General features: G+C 46.7%; 1 protein-coding gene across 2 annotated transcripts in view; it reads left to right on the top strand.

Annotated features, from left to right (window-relative positions):
- MAML3 (mastermind like transcriptional coactivator 3) overlaps nt 1-15,878 on the top strand; it is a 379,736-nt gene extending 363,858 nt beyond the window's left edge. The window contains exons 3-5 of one of the 2 annotated variants that reach the window (XM_070415205.1): nt 3,529-3,792; nt 8,771-8,852; nt 13,955-15,878. In XM_070415205.1, the coding sequence (XP_070271306.1) occupies nt 3,529-3,792; nt 8,771-8,852; nt 13,955-14,952 (1,344 nt within the window). In that variant the 3' untranslated portion in view covers nt 14,953-15,878. Of the gene's footprint in view, nt 1-3,528; nt 3,793-8,767; nt 8,853-13,954 lie in introns of both variants that reach the window. The other variant, XM_070415204.1, reaches the window with a different exon arrangement.
- The last annotated feature ends 5,353 nt before the right edge of the window (nt 15,879-21,231 follow it).

The raw sequence follows: 21,231 nt of genomic DNA, 5'->3' as shown, positions 1-21,231 counted from the left end.
AATCATTTAGGGAAATATATCATCCTGGGGAATAATAACCTAACTATTCTTTTGAAAAGGGTTTTTTTCCCCACTCTGCTTTTTAGAAAAAAAATTTTTTTATTGATTGATTTTTAGTGAGAGAAAGAAACATCGGTTTGTTGTCGCACTTATTTATGCATTCATTGGTTGCTTCTTGTATGTGCCCTGACCCGGGGATCAAACCCACAACCTTGGCATGTCCAGATGATGCTCTAACCAACTGTGGCCAGGGCCCCCCTCTGTGCTTCCGAAGTATGTATTTTTGGCACAGGGAGACAGGGGCCAAAAGTAGTTGGATGTATCAGCGTCCTCTCCGTGGCTAGGTTGAGAAAGCAACAAGTCACTACGTACCACTTCTGAGCATGCGCCCCAGCTTCCCGGGCAGGTCACAGGACAAGAATATCTCAAAGTGCGCAAAAATAAACAGGGCCTGCCCAGACCAGCCCTCTCATAAAATCAAGCTGAAGAAAACTTTATCTTCCCTTGGGTCTCATTTTCTTGCCAACTCTCTCCTCTTTATCAAAACTGGGAAATAAATATAGTGAAATACACGGAGGGGGGTGGGGGGAGCCCCATATATCTGTATTTTTGCTGATTGGTTAACTGTCCTTCAGTGTGAATTTGTTTAAGTGTTAAGTAGTCATTTAGCCCTTTGTTTCTAAAGGTGGGAAGAAACAGCTTTAGCTACGGGAAGGGCTTGGAAAGCAGGTAGTAAACATTGGGAGCAAAGGAAAGACAAATATCTTGGTCCCTTCAGGAGTCAAGTAAACCGGTAGCATGAAGGTTCCTGGCATTTTTTAGTATAAGGTCTTTTTAACATAAAGTCACATCGTCTTCTACCTAATCATTGTCTGTGTACAGACAAAATACAGAAAGGCAAATTTTATTAACTTCAGCAGTGACACTTGCATTCAAACAATAGAACACAGGACACTTATGGGAGACATACTATCTCTTTTGTCTGCAGGCAGTTCTTAAGTGCACGCGTGGCAGCGTGGACCTGTGGCCTGGGAAAGGCCTGTGCTAGTGGAAACAATATGCACTTAGACTCAGGAGCAGTGTTCTGGTTCTGCTTCTTCCATTGATTAACTGTGTGACCTGGGCTACTGCACCAGAGCTTCCTGGGTTCTTATTTCCCAGGTGAGAGGAGTAATGGTGTTTTGTTTTATTTTGTTTTGTTGGTTGTTTGGCCTGTTTTGTTTGGGTGGTAGAGTCGGGATTAATTACTAGAAATTTGAATGAACTGAAAGGAACATTTCTGTGGAACGTTCAGACAATACTTGCCATTCCCAGGTGTGCCTGGTAGAATGAACAGGAAAGGCAGTGTCTGCAAACTGAATGTTTTGGTCTTACACCGACACTTCCAGTGAGCATTTTCCCCACTCGTCTACACTGTCAGCTGTTACAGACTTCCCCACTCAGCACTATCTCAAGTAGTAGCTTGCACTGTGTGTAAACAGGTCTCTACCACTTTACTTCCTATCCCTTAAGGATCAATGCTTAAAAGTTGCCATCATTTGAATGACCGACACATAATTATAGATACCCAATTCAACACCCCCTCCCCCTCCCCCCCCCCCGGCCCCGCCGCCGCCTTTAAATTTTCCCAGACATGTGAGACTCAATTCTGTTTTTGAAGATATTGGGAGATTATGTGTCTTTGGGCAGTGTGACAGGTTTCCACTTCGCACCATCAACAACTCTCACTAACAGGATTTTTTTTTTTTACATTTATCAAAGCTTTCAGATGTCACAATTATAGTTGGCCCTTGAGCAACACAAATTTGAACCACACAGGTCCATTTATACACAGTTTATTTTCTTTCTTTTTCTTTATTGATTAAGGTATTACATATGTGTCCTTATCCCGCCCCCCCCCCCCATTGCCCTCCTACCCTCCCACTCATGCCCTCACCCCCCTGGTGTCTGTGTCCATTGGTTATCTTAGTTGATCTCTCCCCTTTCCCCCCACCCTCCCCTACCTTCCCTCTGAGGTTTGATGGTTTGATCAATGCTTCTCTGTCTCTGGATCTGTTTTTGTTCATCAGTTTATGTTGTTCATTATATTCCACAAATGAGTGAAATCATGTGATATTTATCTTTCTCCAACTGACTTATTTTACTTAGCATAATGCTCTCCAGGTCCATCCATGCTGTTGCAAATGGTAGGAGTTCCTTCCTTTTTTACAGCAGTGTAGTATTCCATTGTGTAGATGTACCACAGTTTTTTAATCCACTCATCTGCTGATGGGCACTTAGGCTATTTCCAAATCTATGGTGAACTGTGCTGCCATGAACATAGGGGTGCATATATCCTTTCTGATTGGTGTTTCTGGTTTCTTGAGATATATTCCTAGAAGTGGGATCACTGGGTCAAATGGGAGTTCCATTTTTAGTTTTCTGAGGAAACTCCATACTGTCTTCCACAGTGGCTGCACCAGTCTGCATTCCCACCAGCAGTGCACAAGTGTTCCTTTTTCTCCGCATCCTCACCAGCACTTGTCGTTTGTTGATTTGTTGATGACAGCCATTCTGACAGATGTAAGATGGTACCTCATTGTCGTTTTGATTTGCATCTCTCGGATGATTAGTGACTTTGAGCATGTTTTCATATGTCTCTTGGCCTTCTGGATGTCCTCTTTTGAAAAGTATCTATTTAGGTCCGTTGCCCATTTTTTTAATTGGGTTGTTTATCTTCCTTTTGTTAAATTATACACAGGTTATTTTCAATAAATATACAGTTGGCCTTCTGTATCCCAGATTTAGTATCTGCCAATTCAGCCAACTGCGGGTAGAAAACAGTATTTTCAGTCCACAGTTGGGAATTTGTGGATATGGAGGGCTGACAGTATGCATTGATCTACACCATTTTAGATAAGGGACTTGAGCAGCCACAGATTCAGTAGCCATGAGAGGGCCTGGAACCAATTCCCCGTGCCTTCTGAGGGAGGACTATAAAGTTTTGGGGGAGTCAATAATTATACACGGACTTTCAACTGCACAGGGGTCAGCATCCCAAACCTCACGTTGGTCAGGGCTCGTCTGTGATTAGAATTCCATCAAATAGCAGATCTGTCAACTAGTAAATTGCAGCAAACTTCTGTGAATGCCTTTCATACTACCTAAGAAGTTCATTTTGGCCAGGTAGGCAGTAAGGAGTAAGAGGTAAACTCAGGCTGTCTCCTTCAAGACTTAAGGTAGGCTCCGCCTAAGGGTTTGTTTCCTTTCCTTTGGAGAAACAGAATGTTAGCTGGAAACCCAGTCCTTGTCCCTTAGTCAGTCCCATCCAAAAACAGATGGGACTTGGTCTCAGATCCCCAGAGCCATGCTTTGTGACTGTGCCCCTGGAGCCTCTCCAGCTCCAATGTGATAAGGCCACTTCTGCGGTCTACTGTATTGTTTGTATAAAAACATAATGTGGGCCACTCGGGACCCCTTGGGTCAGAGCCTCTGCCCCCTGCCCTCCCCCACGCTTCAATCACTGAATCTGCCTCTCTATCCTCCTAGGAGCAGCACCCAGTTGGGCTTCCCCGGACCACGGGCCCCATGCAGTCCTCCGTGCCCCCAGGCTCAGGTGGCATGGTCTCCGGCGCCAGCCCCTCGGGTCCGGGCTTCCTGGGCAGCCAGCCCCAGGCGGCCATCATGAAGCAGATGCTCATTGATCAGCGGGCCCAATTGATGGAGCAGCAGAAGCAACAGTTCCTGCGGGAGCAAAGGCAGCAGCAGCAGCAGCAACAGCAACAGCAGCAGCAGCAGATTCTTGCCGAGCAGGTAACGTGCCCATGGTGTCCGAGCGAGCATTTATCCAGCCCCTGGGGTCCGGGAGGGAGGTACGGGGCAGGTCCTTCTTCAGGATGTTCACAGTCTCCTGGGTTCACAGGAGAACCTGCAGAATTTAGACCTTTCAGTTAGTTAGACCTTCCTTTAGAGTAAATTAGTTTGTTCTGAAAAGAGAGGCTTCAGCTATCCATTTGAAAGCCCATTTGCCAGAGATGCGTCTTCCATTGGAGTCTGACTCCTTTTCTTTGGGTTTCTGGTGCAGGGGTTGCTGTAATCCGCATGCAGGTGGGAGGGCTGGCTCACATTCTTCATAAGCTCTAATATTTCTAGCAATAGGAAAAAGAAAAAGAATTCTGAGAACCTTGTCTCTTAAAAGAAAGTGTGGGGAGGATTGAATCCGTCATGAACAATGGAACAGGAACAATAGCAGAATGAAAGGGCCTGTGGAACTACCTGGAAGCCTGAACCTGAGGTCACAGAAAGGGGGCAGATTTAAGAAAACTCCCAACAGCTTTGAAAACAGCTCGAGAAATCTTTAAGTTCAAGGCAGGCCTGACACAAAGCTTTTCCTTAGACATCTTTGTCCACCTTCCCCATGTGACTCCTCCAGCTCTGAAGGCGAGCCTTCCCTGTGGGCTGCTCCTGTCTGCTTCAGTGTGGTTCTTTGGGCGAGGGGGGGGGGGGGGGGGCGCGGGGGAAGGGCTTGTTTTTGGAGATGCTCATGCCTAATTTAGTACTATCCCAGGAAAGGCCTTCCACAAGAGATCCTTAGATGGCTCCTATGGGGTCTATACAGGGCATCCCACTTTTTTTTTTTTAATCCTCACACAAGGATATATTTTCCGTTGAGTTTTAGAGAAAGTGGAAGAGAGGGAGGTGAGGGAGAGAGAACCATCGATGTAAGAGAGACACATCAATTGGTTGCCTCCTGCACACGCCTATACTGGGGCTGGGGAACCTGCAACCAAGGTATGTGCCCTTGACTGGGAATCGAACCCCTGACCTGATGCTCAAGGGTCTGAGAGCTGACGCTCTAACCACTGAGCAAACCATCCAGGGCAGGGCATCTCACTTTTATTATAGGAGATGTGAGGTTGTCATCTAAGGCTCAAGGCCCAACAGAGCTCTGCCTCAGAGTGACCCTTCTGGAATGTTCCTAATAGGATAAGAATTGTGGAAATGTATCAAGCATCCTCCACCGCCTACTGTGTAGGACACAGACATGTTAAGATCTCTACTAGCCAAGAGCAGTAGTTCAAAGAAATACCCGTCATCCCCCAAAGAGAAAAATTGTACTGTCGAGCACAGTTCACCTAGGTTCCATTTTTTTGCTTTTGTTCCTGAACAGCTGTGTAATTATCTCCCTTTTCAGCAAGGTCAGTCAGCCGCCTGGCAGCTCTTGTACAAACAAACCTCTATCCCTCTCACCCTGCAGAAGGTGTGTGACAGGGAACCGTGCGAATGTCTCTCAGGCAGTGATAAATGGAGCTGCTCAGGGGAAGCTGGGCTTTGTAAATCCTCTCCCCAGCCAATCCCAGGAAGTTTCAGGTGTGCCTGATACTTTGAGTGGTGGCTTTCAATATGTGTGCTGTGACCAGGCAGAGCTCGGCTGTGCCAGCCCAGGGGTGTGCCCACCTGCTGAGGTCAGCCAACCCTGGAACGGGGAGGAGGCAAAGGAATGGGAGAAGAGAGATCACAGGGTGACACCCACAGACTAGGAGGTGAAAGTGTAAGGCAGTGGTTCTCAACCTTCTGGCCCTTTAAATACAGTTCCTCATGTTGTGACCCAACCATAAAATCATTTTCGTTGCTACTTCATAACTGTAATGTTGCTACTGTTATGAATCGTAATGTAAGTATCTGATATGCAGGATGGTCTTAGGCGATCCCTGTGAAAGGGTCGTTCGACCACCAAAGGGGTCACGACCCACAGGTTGAGAACCGCTGGTATAGGGTTCACCCAGGACATGGAGAGATACAAGGCTCCTTGGAAAAGACAAGGAAATGAGAATTAAAAAATGAGGATAATTCCTTGCTGATTGTGAGGACCAAGAGATGATGAGGGACCAAGGGACGAACAACTCACTCAAGGTCAGAAAGTGTCCAGTCTTTGGCCTGCGGCAGGGTTTCCTCTGCCAGGGTAGGTTTTAATAAGTTCCCAGCCTTCCTCGTGTCGTCTTTTAAGGACTGCATGGGATAATGTGTGTAAAAGTCTTTGGAAACTGCACAAATGTGTATGGGGACCTGGCACATGACCCTGATGTCACAGAAGAGCCGCACGTGCCAGCCATCCTGCGGGGCTGGCCCAGAAATGAAACCGAGAAAAAACTCAGGGCACTGTGGCACCTTACCTGCACCTGCAGGCCGTGCTTCTCGACGCAGGCTGCCTCAGGGTCTGCAGGGGGTGGGCCGTCAGCTTTGTGTTTTGAAAGTGAATGTCGCCATATCCAGGCCAAGATGTTTTTCTCGGTCTTAGCTGCAGCCAAGTGTCCCTAACACTTTCCATTTTGTAAACAGCATATTGGGGACACCTGGCTTTCCTATAAGGACAGGTGATGGGAAACAGAAGGACTTGCAGCCTTGCTTATCGTGGGGAACTTTAAAATCATTCTCAGTAGCCCTAGCTGGTTTGGCTCAGTGGATAGAGCGTTGGCCTATGGACTGAAAGGTCCCGGGTTCAATTCTGGTCAAGGGCACGTGCCTGGGTTGCGGGCTTGATCCCCAGTAGGGGGCCTGCAGGAGGCAGCCAATCAATGATTCTCTCCCATCATTGATGTTTCTATCTCTCTCTCCCTCTCCCTTCCTTTCTGAAATCAATAAAAATGTGTTTTTTTAAAAAATCATTCTCAGTGGACTTAGAAATCAGAACAGAGCAGATTGAAAGCAGAGGTGGAGTGACATTTACTGCCCTCTTCTCAGAGCGTGCAGGCCGTGTTGCCATTCCTGCATTCCCAAAGTTCCACAGAACCTAGAATTTTCTATCTGAAAGAAACATTAGAGATCATCGAGTGCGTTCATTTTATGTTTAAGGAAACAGAAGCCAAGGAGCTGAGGTGACTTATCTGAGATCACAGGGTTAGAGAGAGGCGAAGCCGAGACTGGAGCCCCACCCATTCCCGCACAGGCTACCCCACTGTGTATCGGGTTGTATGTAGGACAGTAAGTGGGAACTTTGGCTGAGGAGAAGCTTTTATGAGCTCATCTTACTTTCAAGAATGCCCTTATTTTGCTGCCTAGAAGATTAGCACAGTTGCTTGTCTACACAATTAATTAATTTTAACAGTTTGTGCAAAACACCAAGGTAGGCACCACAGGACGGGGTACACAGGGCAGAAGCTGTTCTTTCCTTTGGTTGCCAGGGTGCTGTCTGACCTTGTCGAGAAACGAGAAAAAGAAATGGCAGAACTGCCCAAGAAGAAAAACAAGAGAAAAAATAGAAATAAACACATGTGTTAAGAAGTAGTCAGTGTGTGTTGTTTTTATAATGAACAGAGCAGGGCCGTAGCTGTATGTTCTTTGTAGCCCTTCAGATGAAAGGTGCCGAGTGAATATTAGCTGCAGAAGGAGGTTAAATGACATGCCGAGGTCACGCAGCTACTTGACGGCAGGCTGAGAACTAAGACCCCTCTCTCTGCTCTCTCCACCTCTTATTTTCTCTCCCTTTTCACATACAGCATGGTCATGATCATAGTGGCCTTGCCAGAATATGGGTAATAGCGTGGGCAAAGCAGGCTCCTGTGAGTGGAAGAAGACAGACTAGCACTAACACGCAAGCCTCTTGGCTCTGGGTCCATGTGGAGCCCCACATGGTTTCCTCGAGGCAGTGAATGCTGGGTAGTTTACTTGTGGGGATGGATTTTATAGGCAGGGTGGCCTCTGGGAGTAAGGTTAGCCTTGTTCATAGCCCCTAAGAATCCCATCTTCCAAGCCCCGCAGCATCTATTTAGGTCATTCCAAATGAGTCGCTTGTCCCTTTGAGCTGGGTCCCCGCACAGCTGAGGAAAACCCGCAGGCTGATGATGGAAAGTCAAAGCCTCTTGGCTCACATGCCTCATGAGCCAGCACGTCCACACAAGAGGCAGGGACAAGGGTGTTCACAGCAGCGGCATTTGGGACAGCCCCAACCTGGAGCTGCCCTAAGTGACCATCGGTAGGAGAACAGGTAAATTCATTGTCATGTTAACAGGATGGACCACTTCTCAACTGTGAGAATGAATAGACCACAGCTACATGCATCCCATGGCTGAATCTCCCAAATGTAATGACCACAAGAAACCAGACACCAAAGCCGACACAAATACATTATATATGTAAATCCATAAAACCAAGTACAAAAGCAGACATAACTGATCTGAGTTGTCAGGTTCGGGCAGGGGTTCCCCGGGGTCAGATGAAGGGTAATGACCCGCAAGCCCCATATCCTGGCAGTGTTTCGTGTCTTGATCTAGACCAGCGGTTCTCAACCTGTGGATCGCAACCCCTTTGTGGGTCGAACAACCCTTTCACAGGGGTCGCCTAAGATCATCGGAAAACACATATATAATTACATATTGTTTTGTGATTAATCACCGTGCTTTAATTATGTTCAATTTGTAACAATGAAAATACATCCTGCATATCAGATATTTACATTACGATTCATAACAGTAGCAAAATTACAGTTATGAAGTAGCAATGAAAATAATTTTATGGTTGGGGGTCACCACAACATGAGGAACTGTATTAAAGGGTCGTGGCATTAGGAAGGTTGAGAACCACTGATCTAGATGCTGGTTACCAGGAGTGTGTTCATTTGTGAAAATTCACCAAACTGTACACATCTGCTTTCTGCACTTGCCTATACGCATGTTATTCTTCCAGACAAAGTTTAGTTTTGGAAAGAACCCTGCCTTCCTCAGAACGGCAGGCTATTTAATGGCGTGCTCTGTCCCCACCTCACCTCCACCCTTCTTGTCCTGTGTTCCAGCAGATGCAGCAGTCACATGTACCTCGGCAGCACCTCCAGCCCCAGCGGAATCCATACCCTGTGCAGCAGGTCAATCAGTTTCAAGGTGAGGCCTGCATAGCCAGTAACATTGCCTTGTGGGCTATGTTTGTGTCAGGTAATATTACAAACTAGAGGCCCAGTGCACGGATTCATGCCTATTGAATGGAAATTGATTAGAAGAAATATTTTAGAGGCCGGGGAGGGACCACGGGAGGTTGGTTCCAGGGCGTGTCCAGCCCATCTCATCCAGTCCTGATCAGCCAGACACCAGCAGCAAGCTAACCTACTGGTCAGAGCATCAGCCCCCTGCTGGTCAGTGCACTTCATAGCGACTGGTCAAACGGTTGAATGAACAGTCGGACACTTAGCATATTAGGCTTTTATTATATAGGATATTTAAGAACTGAGAATACCAACCAATCAAAAGCATTCTGGTTCCAGGCAACCTTGCTGTTCCAGGCAACCTTTTGGTCACTGGGCTCCAGAGATATCCTGGTGGGTTCAGGGAGGGGTCAGAGTGGCTGTGGGGGGCTGAAGCAGCTGTTCTTTGCCAAAGGTACAAGAAGTATTTCAATAGTTCAACAACCAGTAAGAACATACCAGTGCCTGTTGGCCCAATATCGGCTTTGTTAATGTCCAGGTCATCATCTCAGTGACCACAGTGGGGGAAATCTTGTACCACATTTTTCTTTGCTAATTTCAGCAGGTCAGCTGGCCAAAGCCCTCACCTCCAGCAGCTGAAGTAGAAGATTCTGGCTTGCAGCAACCACTAATCACTATTACATATAGAAATAAATAATGCCTTGAGGATGGTTGGACCATTTTGATCCTGCTGCCCTTTGCAGAAATCCCAAATCTTGGCCCCCTTAGCAGTGGGCGTACCATATGCCATTGTTTCATAAAGTAGAAGGTCCACTCAAGTTTCATCCTTTCCATGTCCAAAAAAGAGAGCCCCTGAGGTTCTTGTGTGGGGTGGAGGATGAGCCTGAGGACCCTCCCCAGTCTATCCACAGGAGTTTTCAGGGGGTTCCAGGAGTCCCCTAATAGTAGAAACCCTAATCGCCATCCCCTTCCCTTTCCGTAGGACCTAGATCAATGCGTCCTAACATCTCACGGGTTACCCATCCCTTTGTGAATCTGTCAGGAGCTATGAAACCCCTTGCACAGAAATATGCTTATACAAAAATATATATGGCCTTCAAGTAGCATTTCACAAGTGTTACTGCTCTTCATGGGCTGTGGGTGAAAAATTCGTGATCTAGGCTAACATTTTTCAGTCTTTGGATTGTAACACACAAATAGGTTGTGAAGACAATTGAACGAGCCACAGCCAACATTTTTTCAATGCAATATAATAGAGAAGAAACTGTCAGAGGGTATCATCCTAAGGGAACCGTTTGTTCCTGTCATAAGACCACCCGTGTACATTCTGGGTCATGCACTGTGAGGTGTGGGTTAGAGAGAAGCCGCCAACGCTCACAGCCAGAGCCTGTGAAGAGGGCCTGGGAGCATGCTGACCGGAGTAGCTGCCGTCCCCTCCACTGGACACAGGGAAGGGCTAGAGCAGTGATGGCGAACCTTTTGAGCTCGGCGTGTCAGCATTTTGAAAAACTCTAACTTAACTCTGGTGCCGTATCACATATAGAAATTTTTTGATATTTGCAACCATAGTAAAACAAAGATTTATATTTTTGATATTTATTTTATGTACTTAAATGCCATTTAACAAAGAAAAATCAACCAAAAAAATGAGTTCGCGTGTCATAGGTTCGCCATCACTGGGCTAAAGGGACTGGGCTGTGCACAGGTGTTCTATGCACTAAATTAGTGCCAGAATTCTTTGAAGAATTGCTTCTCACTTGGTCCTGGGTGGGAAGGAGTGGAAAATAGTTATGGATACGTGGGTAGTCTTTGGTGCAGACACGGGCCCTCCTCTATCCCTGTAGTTCTCACAGTTCCCCTGCATCAGAATCCCCAGCAGAGCTTGTTAAAACACAGACAGCCCACCACCCCCTCAGAGTTCCTCATTCGGGAGGCCTGCAGTGGGACCTGAGAATTTACATTTTAACAAGTTCCCAGGAGTTGCTGCTGCTGGCCGGAGGACCATACTTTGAGAACTGGAGCTTTATATTATGAACTTATTAAAAACATTAAATTGGATAAACCTGGCATCATGTCCATTGGGTTTTCTAGGTTCATAACTCACTTACTATTTTTTGGAATGAAGTGACCCACCCAAAGTTAACCATTCCTGTCTATTAGAAATTATTCTGAATGCTTTGGTTCCAATTTAAAAGTTCTACTTCTTGAATTTTTCTAAAACCTCAAAGCATAGGTAATCAACCTAAAAATTCAGCTACACTTAAGTTAAACAACCCAGTGGATTCCTGAGCTAAATATATATATCTTCAGTATTCTCCTGTATGTACTCACATCCTAGATATCATAATGTTATATATCTTGGAAAATAGCAAATTGGTAGATAAGAAATATTGTCCTTGGAGAGAAATTCTGCATGAGAACCTACACATCTCAAAGGTTTTAATGACTATCTTTCTCTTATTGAGTTCTGTGTCTCTGGGCAATGTTACATGATATGAGGAAATGTTTATTCTTCACAAATACAGGCATCTTGTGAGTGAAAATAGAAGATAGACCTTTTAGGAAAAAATATCATATTATCCTTTCTATTCAAATATGGAAGATTGTCTTTGACATCATGGTATTAACCATTAGACAAGAGAATTAATTTGATTATAGTGTCTCACAGTATGATCTGTCTTAAACAAAAACAAAAAAAAAGAAGACAAAAGTAGTAATCAGATAAAGGCAAGTTAATTCTTTGGATACACCTGATATATATATATATATATATATATATATATATATATATATATATATAGTTAAAATTAATGAAGGCGTAAAACTAGATTAATAAAATGCTTTGTTATTTTCTTGAAAATATAGTGCTGATTGCTGATTTTAAAATGCCCTTTTTTTCCATAAGAATTACACTTAGATAGTGTAGCCATTTACACTAAGTAAAAATAAAGGTTCGCTTGGGTTAATCTTTTAATACTGCTTAAAAAGCATTGCAGCACTTCTGCCCACTTAATAAAGGAACCTATTTCTAATTCAAAAACTTAGTCCAGACAATATCCAGTCCCTCAATATGTCCATTATAAACATACAACAAAAATTTCCAAAATATTAAAGTCTTGTTATCTATTTCCAGCAGCCCAGCAGACTGTGTGTGTAATTTGGGTCTACCTGATCAATCTCTGAGTCAGCAACATTTTTCCTTTAAATTTTTAAATAAGCAACTCAATAACCCATTTCACCACAGTTGATCAGATTGGCCACGAAGTCGATATAAATTTAGTCGTTAAGGTCACAAAACTTCATAACAAGATTATAAGTTGCGCTGTATACTGACATCCAGTATTTAATCAGGAACTTTTGATTTTTTTTTAATCACTTAGATATAATTAAGCTTAAAACAAACAAATGGAAACATTTCTAAGGATCGCCCCCAGATCTTTCAGGTTTCCCCACAGTAACCTTCATTTTTCAGTGCAGAATTATATTGATCTCAAGCCTCAAAAACGTAAGTCATACTCAAAATTCCCGTAATTTTCTTTCTTAAAGAGAGAAATAATATATGGAGACATATTTGCTGTCCAGAAATCAATACCCCCATCAGGAAGACAAAAACACACTTCAGTTATCTGCCAAGGTGCCAGGCTTAACAAGGTTACACTATTCTCATCTGGTTTCTCATCTCAGTTCCAGGGAGGAGCAAATTTGCTTATAATATCGATTGGCTCCCATGCTGCATCTTTTTTAAATGTCCAGGAAGAAAAAACTATTTTTCTTTGTCTCTTAGACTTAATCATTAGCCAGGCACATAGCACAATCCATTGTGTGCTCCTCCTAGTCCTTTACAGCATTGACTGCGGCTCAAAGGGTGACATTTCTATTCTCCTGGCTGGTTTGGAGTCTTCCTGGGAACAGGTAAAGAAGTCCCCACTCACATGCCCAATTAGAGGGGAGTGACGCGGGGTGTTCATACTCCGGCCAACTTTTAAACAGCTTCGTCAAAACTCTGTTAGCGATCGGCCGAGAGCCACAGTCACTGCCGATTTCAAGAAGTGGACTTTGCTGGAAAGATCCGTAAAGTTCATTGCCAAGTAGCCAGTAGCAGGATGATTTTTTTTTTTCCTAGCTCAGGAAGCTGGCCAGTTTGCACTGACATGTTGTAACTCAGAGTCTGGAGCACGTGGAAATCTACAGAGTGGGTCCAAAAACACATCCAGTCTGTCGCAATAGCTTCTGAGCAGAAGCAACGGCCTTTAACCTCTCAAGTCCTGCTTATGTCTTCAGGGAAATTAGTCTAACGGTCTTTACTGATAGTATTCTCTACTGAACCATGTTCCACTTCACAAGTAGAATACACACAACCATCACCATTTCTTAGTTTAGCCTAGGACAGTGGCCAGCAAACTGCGGCTCGCAAGCCACATGCGGCTCTTTGGCCCCTTGAGTGTGGCTCTTCCAAAAAATACTGACTTCTGCGCATGGGCCACGAAGTTTCAATCGCACTGTACATGTGCGCCCACACGTGATATTTTGTGGAAGAGCCACACTCAAGGGGCCAAAGAGCCGCATGTGGCTCATGAGCCGCAGTTTGCTGACCACTGGCCTAGGAGGTGAATTCCCTCTCACCTCCAGAAAAAATGGTATCGAATTGGTTGAGGATGGCATCCTATCAAGAAGTGTAAGAAATAATTTGCTTCTGAAATGTGAACAAAAACATCAGGGTACTCAAGTGAAAAAGTCAACTACAGACACGTGTGTACAGTGTGATCCCAATTTGTGCAAGTGTGTCTGTTTTTATATAAATAGTAGTGAGCTGTGGTCAACTCTGCAGGGTGGGAACTTGGGTGACTTGAATTTTCATCTTTGTGCTTTCCAACACTTTCCAAATTTTGCACAATCAGCGTATGTTCTAAGCAGAAAAACAATACTTGTTTCTATTAGGGGTGTATTACCAGAGTAGACCCTTTCATACAGAAGCGTTCTGTGTCTCCCAGAGAAAATCCCACACCTGGAACAGTACACGGCTTACCAAGAAGAGTGAGTGCTGTGTGTCCTCTTTCCCTGCAGGCTCTCCGCAGGACATGGCGGCTGTGAGAAGCCAGGCAGCCCTCCAGAGCATGAGGACGTCGCGGTTGATGGCACAGAACGCAGGCATGATGGGTATGGGGCCCTCCCAGAACCCAGGGACAATGGCCACGGCCGCTGCCCAGTCTGAGATGGGACTGTCCCCTTACAACAGCACGCCTACCAGCCAACCAGGAATGTACAATATGAGCCCAGGAATGACCCAGATGTTGCAGCACCCGAACCAAAGTGGCATGAGCATCGCACACAACCAAGCCCAGGGGCCGCCGAGGCAACCCGCCTCCGGGCAAGGGGTGGGGCTGGTGAGTGGGTTTGGTCAGAGCATGCTGGTGAACTCAGCCATGAGCCAGCAGCACCAGCAGATGAAAGGGCCAGTGGGCCAGGCCCTGCCCAGGCCCCAAGGCCCGCCAAGGCTGCAGAGCATTATGGGAACGGTCCAGCAGGGAGCCCAGGGCTGGCAGCAGAGGAGCTTACAGGGGATGCCTGGGAGGACTAGTGGAGAATTAGGGTCATTCAGCAACGGGGCCAGCTACTCGCTTCAAGCCGGCCAGCCAAGGCTGACCAAGCAACACTTCCCACAGGGACTGAGCCAGGTCGTGGACGCTAACCCGGGTGCCATGAGAACCATCAACCCGGCTGCCATGGGTCGGCAAATGATGCCACCGCTCCCGGGGCAGCAAGGGACCAGCCAGGCCAGGCCGATGGTCATGTCTGGCCTGAGCCAGGGCGTCCCCGGCATGCCAGTGTTCAGCCAGCCCCCAGCCCAGCAGATGCCTAGCGGCAGCTTTGCTCCCAGCGGCCAGAGCCAAGCCTATGAGCGGACTGCCCCTCAGGACATGTCCTACAGTTACAGCGGGGAAGCAGCCGGGGCCTCCTTCCCAGGCCTCTCGGACAGTGCCGACCTCGTGGACTCCATCATCAAAGGTGGGCCGGGGGACGAGTGGATGCAGGAGCTCGATGAGTTGTTTGGAAACCCCTAGTCAGGAGGGGGCCCAACGGGCAAAAGAAACAGGATGTGGGCCCATCCTGGTTTTTTGGTTTTTTGACCCACGTAAACTGAGCAAAACTGCAGCTGGCTGAGTGTGGAAGATCCAGGTGCCAGTCCACAGCCCCGCGGGGCCTCCTTCCACCCGATTTTCTCACAGCAGCCTAGACGAGACCAGGCAGAGCCCTGCTGCAAGAGAGGGAACCGCACCAGAGGCAGTGGGGAAGGCGACCCTGAGCCCCCTGCACCGCACTCCCTGCGCCGGCCCAGACGGACTGCTGCCCACGGCCAGGCATCCGTCAGCCCCTCCTGGCCCAGGCACAGAGCCTGCAGCTTTGGAGACACAAGAGACAGAGCCTCGGGCAGGAGGAGCCCCACAGAGGCTGCTGGGTGGTTGCACAGGTCGAGAGCACAGGTCAGACATGTGCTGAGCTCTGGCTGGAAAGAGACCTCAGGCTCCAAGACCTGCGCCTGGCTGTGGAGGGCAGACACAAAGAACAGTGGGATGCGGCAGGGAGAGCGCAGAGGCTCCTGCAGGCCTGTCTCCTGCCCGTGATGACCCTCAGGAATGCCAGCGGCGTTGCCCTTCGCTGCCTCACCAGGACAGCCAGTGAGCTGGGAGGAGGGTCGGCCCCGTGGTCCCTGGGGCAGCCCGCTGCTGGTGACCGGGTGGCCATCACTCCCGGTAGTTGGGCTGGAGCCTCCTGGGAGCCCAGAACGACAGCGACACATCCAGGCAGTTCCCGCAGGGCCGGGAAACCCTGAGGACACTGTCCTGCCCTGTGACCGCCTCCCTCCCCCGCCCCACGTCGTCCCTCCTGTGTCCACCCCAGCGTCCTTCCAGGAAGTAATGACATTTTTGTCTCTAGGGAGCTTGGGCAGAGTCAAAATAAACGCAAGATCTTAGGTCTGAAATGCCAAGGCGACCCTGGCGTGTTCTTTCTCTACCGCGTGTGGAGTTGAGGGGACAGTCTGCCCGGAACTGAGCAGGCTCAGGGTGGGCTCACACGCACCGCGCCTGACACCTCTGGTGCACCCCGAGAAGACCGGCCTGCAGGGCTCCCCTGCGGGAAAATCTAGGGGTGATGCACTAAAATCGGCCTTGCCCCTAACCCCTACTCACCAGAAAGACAAATCTAAACACCTGAGAGAGGAGGCACTGAAAAATCAATTACTCCACCTTACATGTTTTGCTGACATAAAGGAGAAAGATATGGTTCCTCCCATTTGGGCAGTCACCCACTTCAGAAGTCCTGTACAGTTGTTCTCTGTGGAATTCACTCAAAGCTGCCCTAACTGAAGCCTGTCTCCATTGTCAGGCTTGTCTCTTATTTACAAGGACTTGTGTGTAAGTCCTCGCCCTCCCCCACCCCCCCCACCCCCGTCCCGTTGCGGAGGCCATGTGGCGTAACTGTTGTCCTGAGTGAGTGAGAGTGACGTGTGCTTTTCTCCTCCCGCCCCCTCTCTCTGTGTCGGAAAGGCTGGCTCCCTTTTGAGCAACTCGTCACACCTGAGCCCCCGCTGAGGCCCATGGGAACTGGACTGGCAGCCCTGGGGGAAGGTCCTGAGCAGGGAGTTCGAATGGAAAGCTGGGGGCAGAGGATGTAGAGGCGTCAGGCAGGCAGGCACACGCGGCCTTGACTTGCTCTCCAGGTCCTAGGGCTATAGATGCATCCAGCGAGGGCCAGGATGGAGACCGAGGTGGCCAGGTGGGCCCGAGCCCAGGCAGGGGCCGTGCTGTCTCTGGGAAGAGGTGTTAGCAGGGTGACCGTGAACACCTGCATGGGGACAGACAACACCAGGGAAACTCCTGAGTGGAAACAGATGAAAACCAAAAAAAAGTAAGCAAACAGGAAGACAGAATATATAATTGCCTTTTTCTGAAAGGTACAGGAAATAAATATATAAGCGATGATGAGAAGCTAGAGGCGGCTGATGGAGGAGCAGCTCCATTCCCTTTTAAAAGCTTCCTCCAAACGCCCAGTCCTGGGACCAACTAACTAGAGAGGTAGATTTTAATAACGTTGTTCTGTTTTTGTTTTTACTACGGTGCTGATGTATATGTAATGTCTAAAGAAGTTATTTGTAAATAAGTTTTTACAATACTGCAGATATCACTGGGTCTACTATCTGTAAAAAAATATACATATAAATATATATATATACTGTTTGTTTAAAATAGAGTATTTTTATTTCATCCCTTAACTCATCATCACAGCAGTGGTATTGCACTTCAGATGACATCTAATTACTAATTTGTACTGTATGACCTATGGCAACTTGCTCCATTTTATTCAGATTTTTCTAGTTTTCTCTTTTTACTTTGTACATTGAGCATTGCTTATTTCCTCTTAAGAAATGTACAGAACTCTGAAATGTAGAAATGAAGTGATGTTGACATACCACTTTTAAAGAAAAAAAAAACAAATAAAAGATTGTTATCTGAATCAACCCAAAGTATAGTCTATTTTTGGATTGTCACTGGATCCCCAACCTTAATTAAGCTGATATATTATGCCTGGGTTGTAATTGATTAACTGCAGTTCTTGTCTCAAAATTTTGATATCATTATTTAAACATTTATGTAATAGTACAGAGCAATCAGTCACTCGCAGCCTTTTTAATTCAACCGAACAACTAAAGCTTTCTAAATCTGTCCTCCGGGGGTGGAGGCAAAGGAGGCAGAGGAGCCGAAACCGGTTTGGCTCAGTGGCTAGAGCGTCGGCCTGCAGACTCAAGGGTCCCAAGTTCGATTCCGGTCAAGGGCGTGTACCTGGGTTGCGGGCACATCCCCAGTGGGAGATGTGCAGGAGGCAGCTGGTCGATGTTTCTCTCTCATCGATGTTTCTAACTCTCTCTCTCCCTTCCTCTCTGTAAAAAATCAATAAAATATATTTAAAAAAAAAAAAAAGGAGGCAGAGGAGCGTCAACTTTGAAAGGAACCATCTGAAGTCCATTTGTGGATGTAGCACCGTAACAGTTCAAATCCACCTGGGTCATTCAGAGGACGTGGAAAATGATAGTAAAAATTACATTTTAAAAAAAAGTAAGAAAACTCAAGGAATTATATTGGAGGGAAAGTAAGAAAGGGATTTTAGCCCCACTAGAGTGGACACTGTCCACCCACGCGCATGCGACACACACACACACACACACACACACACACACACACTGTTTGCCTTACGTCTACCGCCCAGCTGTACCTCTTGGATGACTCCCTGAGCCGGGGCCTGGCTTAGCCTGCACCCTCCTGCAAAGAGTTAACGTGCTTAAACTGCTCCAAGGACAGGTGAAAGAGTCCAGTTCACTTCCTGGACAAACCCAGAAATAGGACTTATGTTCCAGAGCTCCCCCTGCAGGATCAAGCAGAGGCTGGGACTTTGCCTAAAGTTGCCTCCTTATGGCGCTTCTTGCCCTGTTTCCCCAGTTCCCTTTCTGTTCCCCACCCCAGGAGCCCTTTGTTCACAGTTCACACACATATGACTCCACCCCTTGGATTCTAGAAGACCTGGCCTAAGGCCACTTGGGGAGAGTCAAAAGTAGATTCGAAACAAAGGTGAACTTTAATGTATGGAGGCATGGAGGCTGCAGGAGAAGAGGCCAGTCCTACCCACCGTGGGCTATGGTTCCAGACTGGCTGGCAAATTGCACCATGTGACACTAGGTAACATGAAAGCCAAAAATGAACAGGATGGGGGGAGGGGCTAACAGGGAGCTTTGAGAAGGGTTGAGCACTCCTAGTTCAGATTAAAACCACACCTTTGTGCCCGGCCAGTGTGGCTCAGTGGTTGACTGTTGACCTGTGAACTAGGAGATTCACCTTTCCATTCCCGGTCAGGGCATATGCCCAGGTTGCAGGCTCAATCCCCAGAAGGGGGCATGCAGGAGGCAGCCAACCAATGATTCTCTCTCATCATTGATGTTTCTGTCTCCCCTTCCCTTTCTCTCTGAAATCAATAAATATATTATTTAAACCACACCTTTGTACTAGTATTTAAGTGAAAACGTGTTCTGCACTGGATGAATGGAATAGGTCTCTCCTTTAAAACAAGTTCTTATATGTAATCCTATTGGCCTTTCTAAAATTCCGGTTCAGTGAGCGAGGGAAGAAGGTGGGAGAGTGTTGGGAAGCATGAAACTTGGTTGGGAAGTTTGTAAGGGGGACACTCTGATAAAGGGGAGTGTGTGGAAGGCTGCCTGCCCTGTTTATCAGAATTCCGACTTAGGGGAGACCTAGGGGAGTGCCGAAGGCGGCGCCCCTAATTATTCCTTGATCTTTCCAAACAAGTCTGTGCACCTGCAGACCGCCGGGTGTTTACTGGAATCCTTATGCTTAGTCCCTGGATGCCCCTGCCTAGAGGACAATGTAAACACGTGTCCTCCCAAGATTACTCACCTACTGATTGTATCTAAAGATAAAAACTGCAATAAACGGCTAACGCAAACAATCAAGGCTGCTCTGGCCACTAGAGTCAGGAGCCCCTTAGCCCTCTCTTTCACAGTCAAACTGTGTCTGAGTAATCTGTTCATCCATCGTTCAGGGGCTGCTGGTCAGCCCCACAGGAGAGCGTAACGTCTATCACTGCAGAGAAGTCAATAGGCATCTACCCCGGTGAGAAAGATGTATTTTGTTGCTGAAAATTAAGGAACATTCAGAAGCACTGGATGAGCCATTTCTGCCTCTGGCCATTTTTTTCAAGGAAGACTGGAGAAAAAGAGGTGGAAAACAAATAACCTGATACATTTCCTTATGAATGACTTTGTTGGTTACACCCCACCTCCTCCAATTCTGCAAAGTGTGGAGGGAAAACACCTGGTTGTATAACCAGACCTTTATCTTTTTTTTTTTAACACGTTAAGCTCCCAGCCTGTTTTGTCTTCCAGACGGAAAGTATAGTGTCAGTCACCAGTGACTGACTGGGCGCTTAACGTGTTAATATATTTTTATTGATTTCAGAGAAAAAGGGAGAGGGAGAAAGAGATACAAACATCAATGATGAGAATCATTGATGAGTTGCCTCCTGCACACCCCCTACTGGGGATCCAACCCGCAACCTGGGCATGTGCCCTGACCAGGATTCGAACCGTGACCTCCTGCTTCATAGGTTGAAGCTCAACCACTGAGCCACACCAGCAGGCCAGACCTTTATCTTTTTATTTTATTTTCCTCTTTTACCTTTGGTTTTCTCCTCTAATCTTTTTTCCGTTTGGTTTTAAGTTCTAAGGACATTAGCTTTCCATTCTGGTGTCTTCCGGATGAGCTACCACAGACACCTGTCTTTTTCATGCAACAGGTGGAGGTAACTACGGCAGTGTTCACACACGTGAGGCTCACGTGTCCCTGCCTCTCCCAGGACAGCTGGCTCTATGGATGCCACAGATTCCAAATCAGACATACAGCTACTAAGAGCTACCTGCTTTAAGGATTTGACTTTGCTTAGATTTTTAAACTTTTTTTGAATACTTTTCAAAAAATCAGAAAAAATAATAATACAATGAATAACTATATACACTTACCAACTCGATTCAATAATTGTTAACACATTGCCAAATCGCATACTTATTTTGTAGAACCATTTCAAAGTAAGTTATACACACTCCAGCCAGTTCACCCCGCCACCTCTCAGCTTGCAGCTCCGAAGAATCAGGTGTTCTCTCCCCTAGCCACGCTATCAGTATCACACCTCACATAATTAACATCCATTCCCTAATAGCATCTCATTCTCACTCCATATTCAAATTGTCCCAATTGCCTCCCAGATGTCTTCCGTGCTGTTTTATTCTAACCAGAATTTTTTGTTGTTGTTAATCCTCATCTGAGGATATTTTTTCTATTGATTTTTAGAGAGAGTGGAAGGGAGGGGGGGGGGTGAAAGAGACACATCGAATGGTTGCCTCCTGCATGCACCCTGACCCGGGGGTCGAACCAGCAACCTAGGTACATGCTTTTGACCAGGAATCAAACCCAAGACCCTCCAGTGTGCAGGCTGGCGCTCTAACCATTAAGCATACCAGCCAGGGCCTGAGGATTTGATCGAGGATCCTACATTGCCATTTGGTTTTTATTCTCTTTAGACTCTTTTAAGGCGGAAAAGTTCTTCTCCACCCCTTTTGTTCATAATATTGACTTCTTGAGATAATAAACTGATTTCTACACATAAAATCAATTTAACTAATATGCAAAAAATATATATGTAACTGTCAAAGAGATGGGAAATTCACATCTCTCCAGCCAGTGCGTTTGCTCCCTGTAGCCCAATTTGTAGGAATTAAA

The sequence above is a fragment of the Myotis yumanensis genome, unplaced genomic scaffold (assembly GCF_028538775.1).
Source record: "Myotis yumanensis isolate MYYU_CA2020_CCGP unplaced genomic scaffold, mMyoYum1.0.hap1 SCAF_5, whole genome shotgun sequence".
Taxonomy (NCBI): Eukaryota; Metazoa; Chordata; class Mammalia; order Chiroptera; family Vespertilionidae; genus Myotis; species Myotis yumanensis.
Note: the sequence above shows the minus strand (reverse complement) of the source record. Positions and strands in the feature narration are given on the sequence as shown.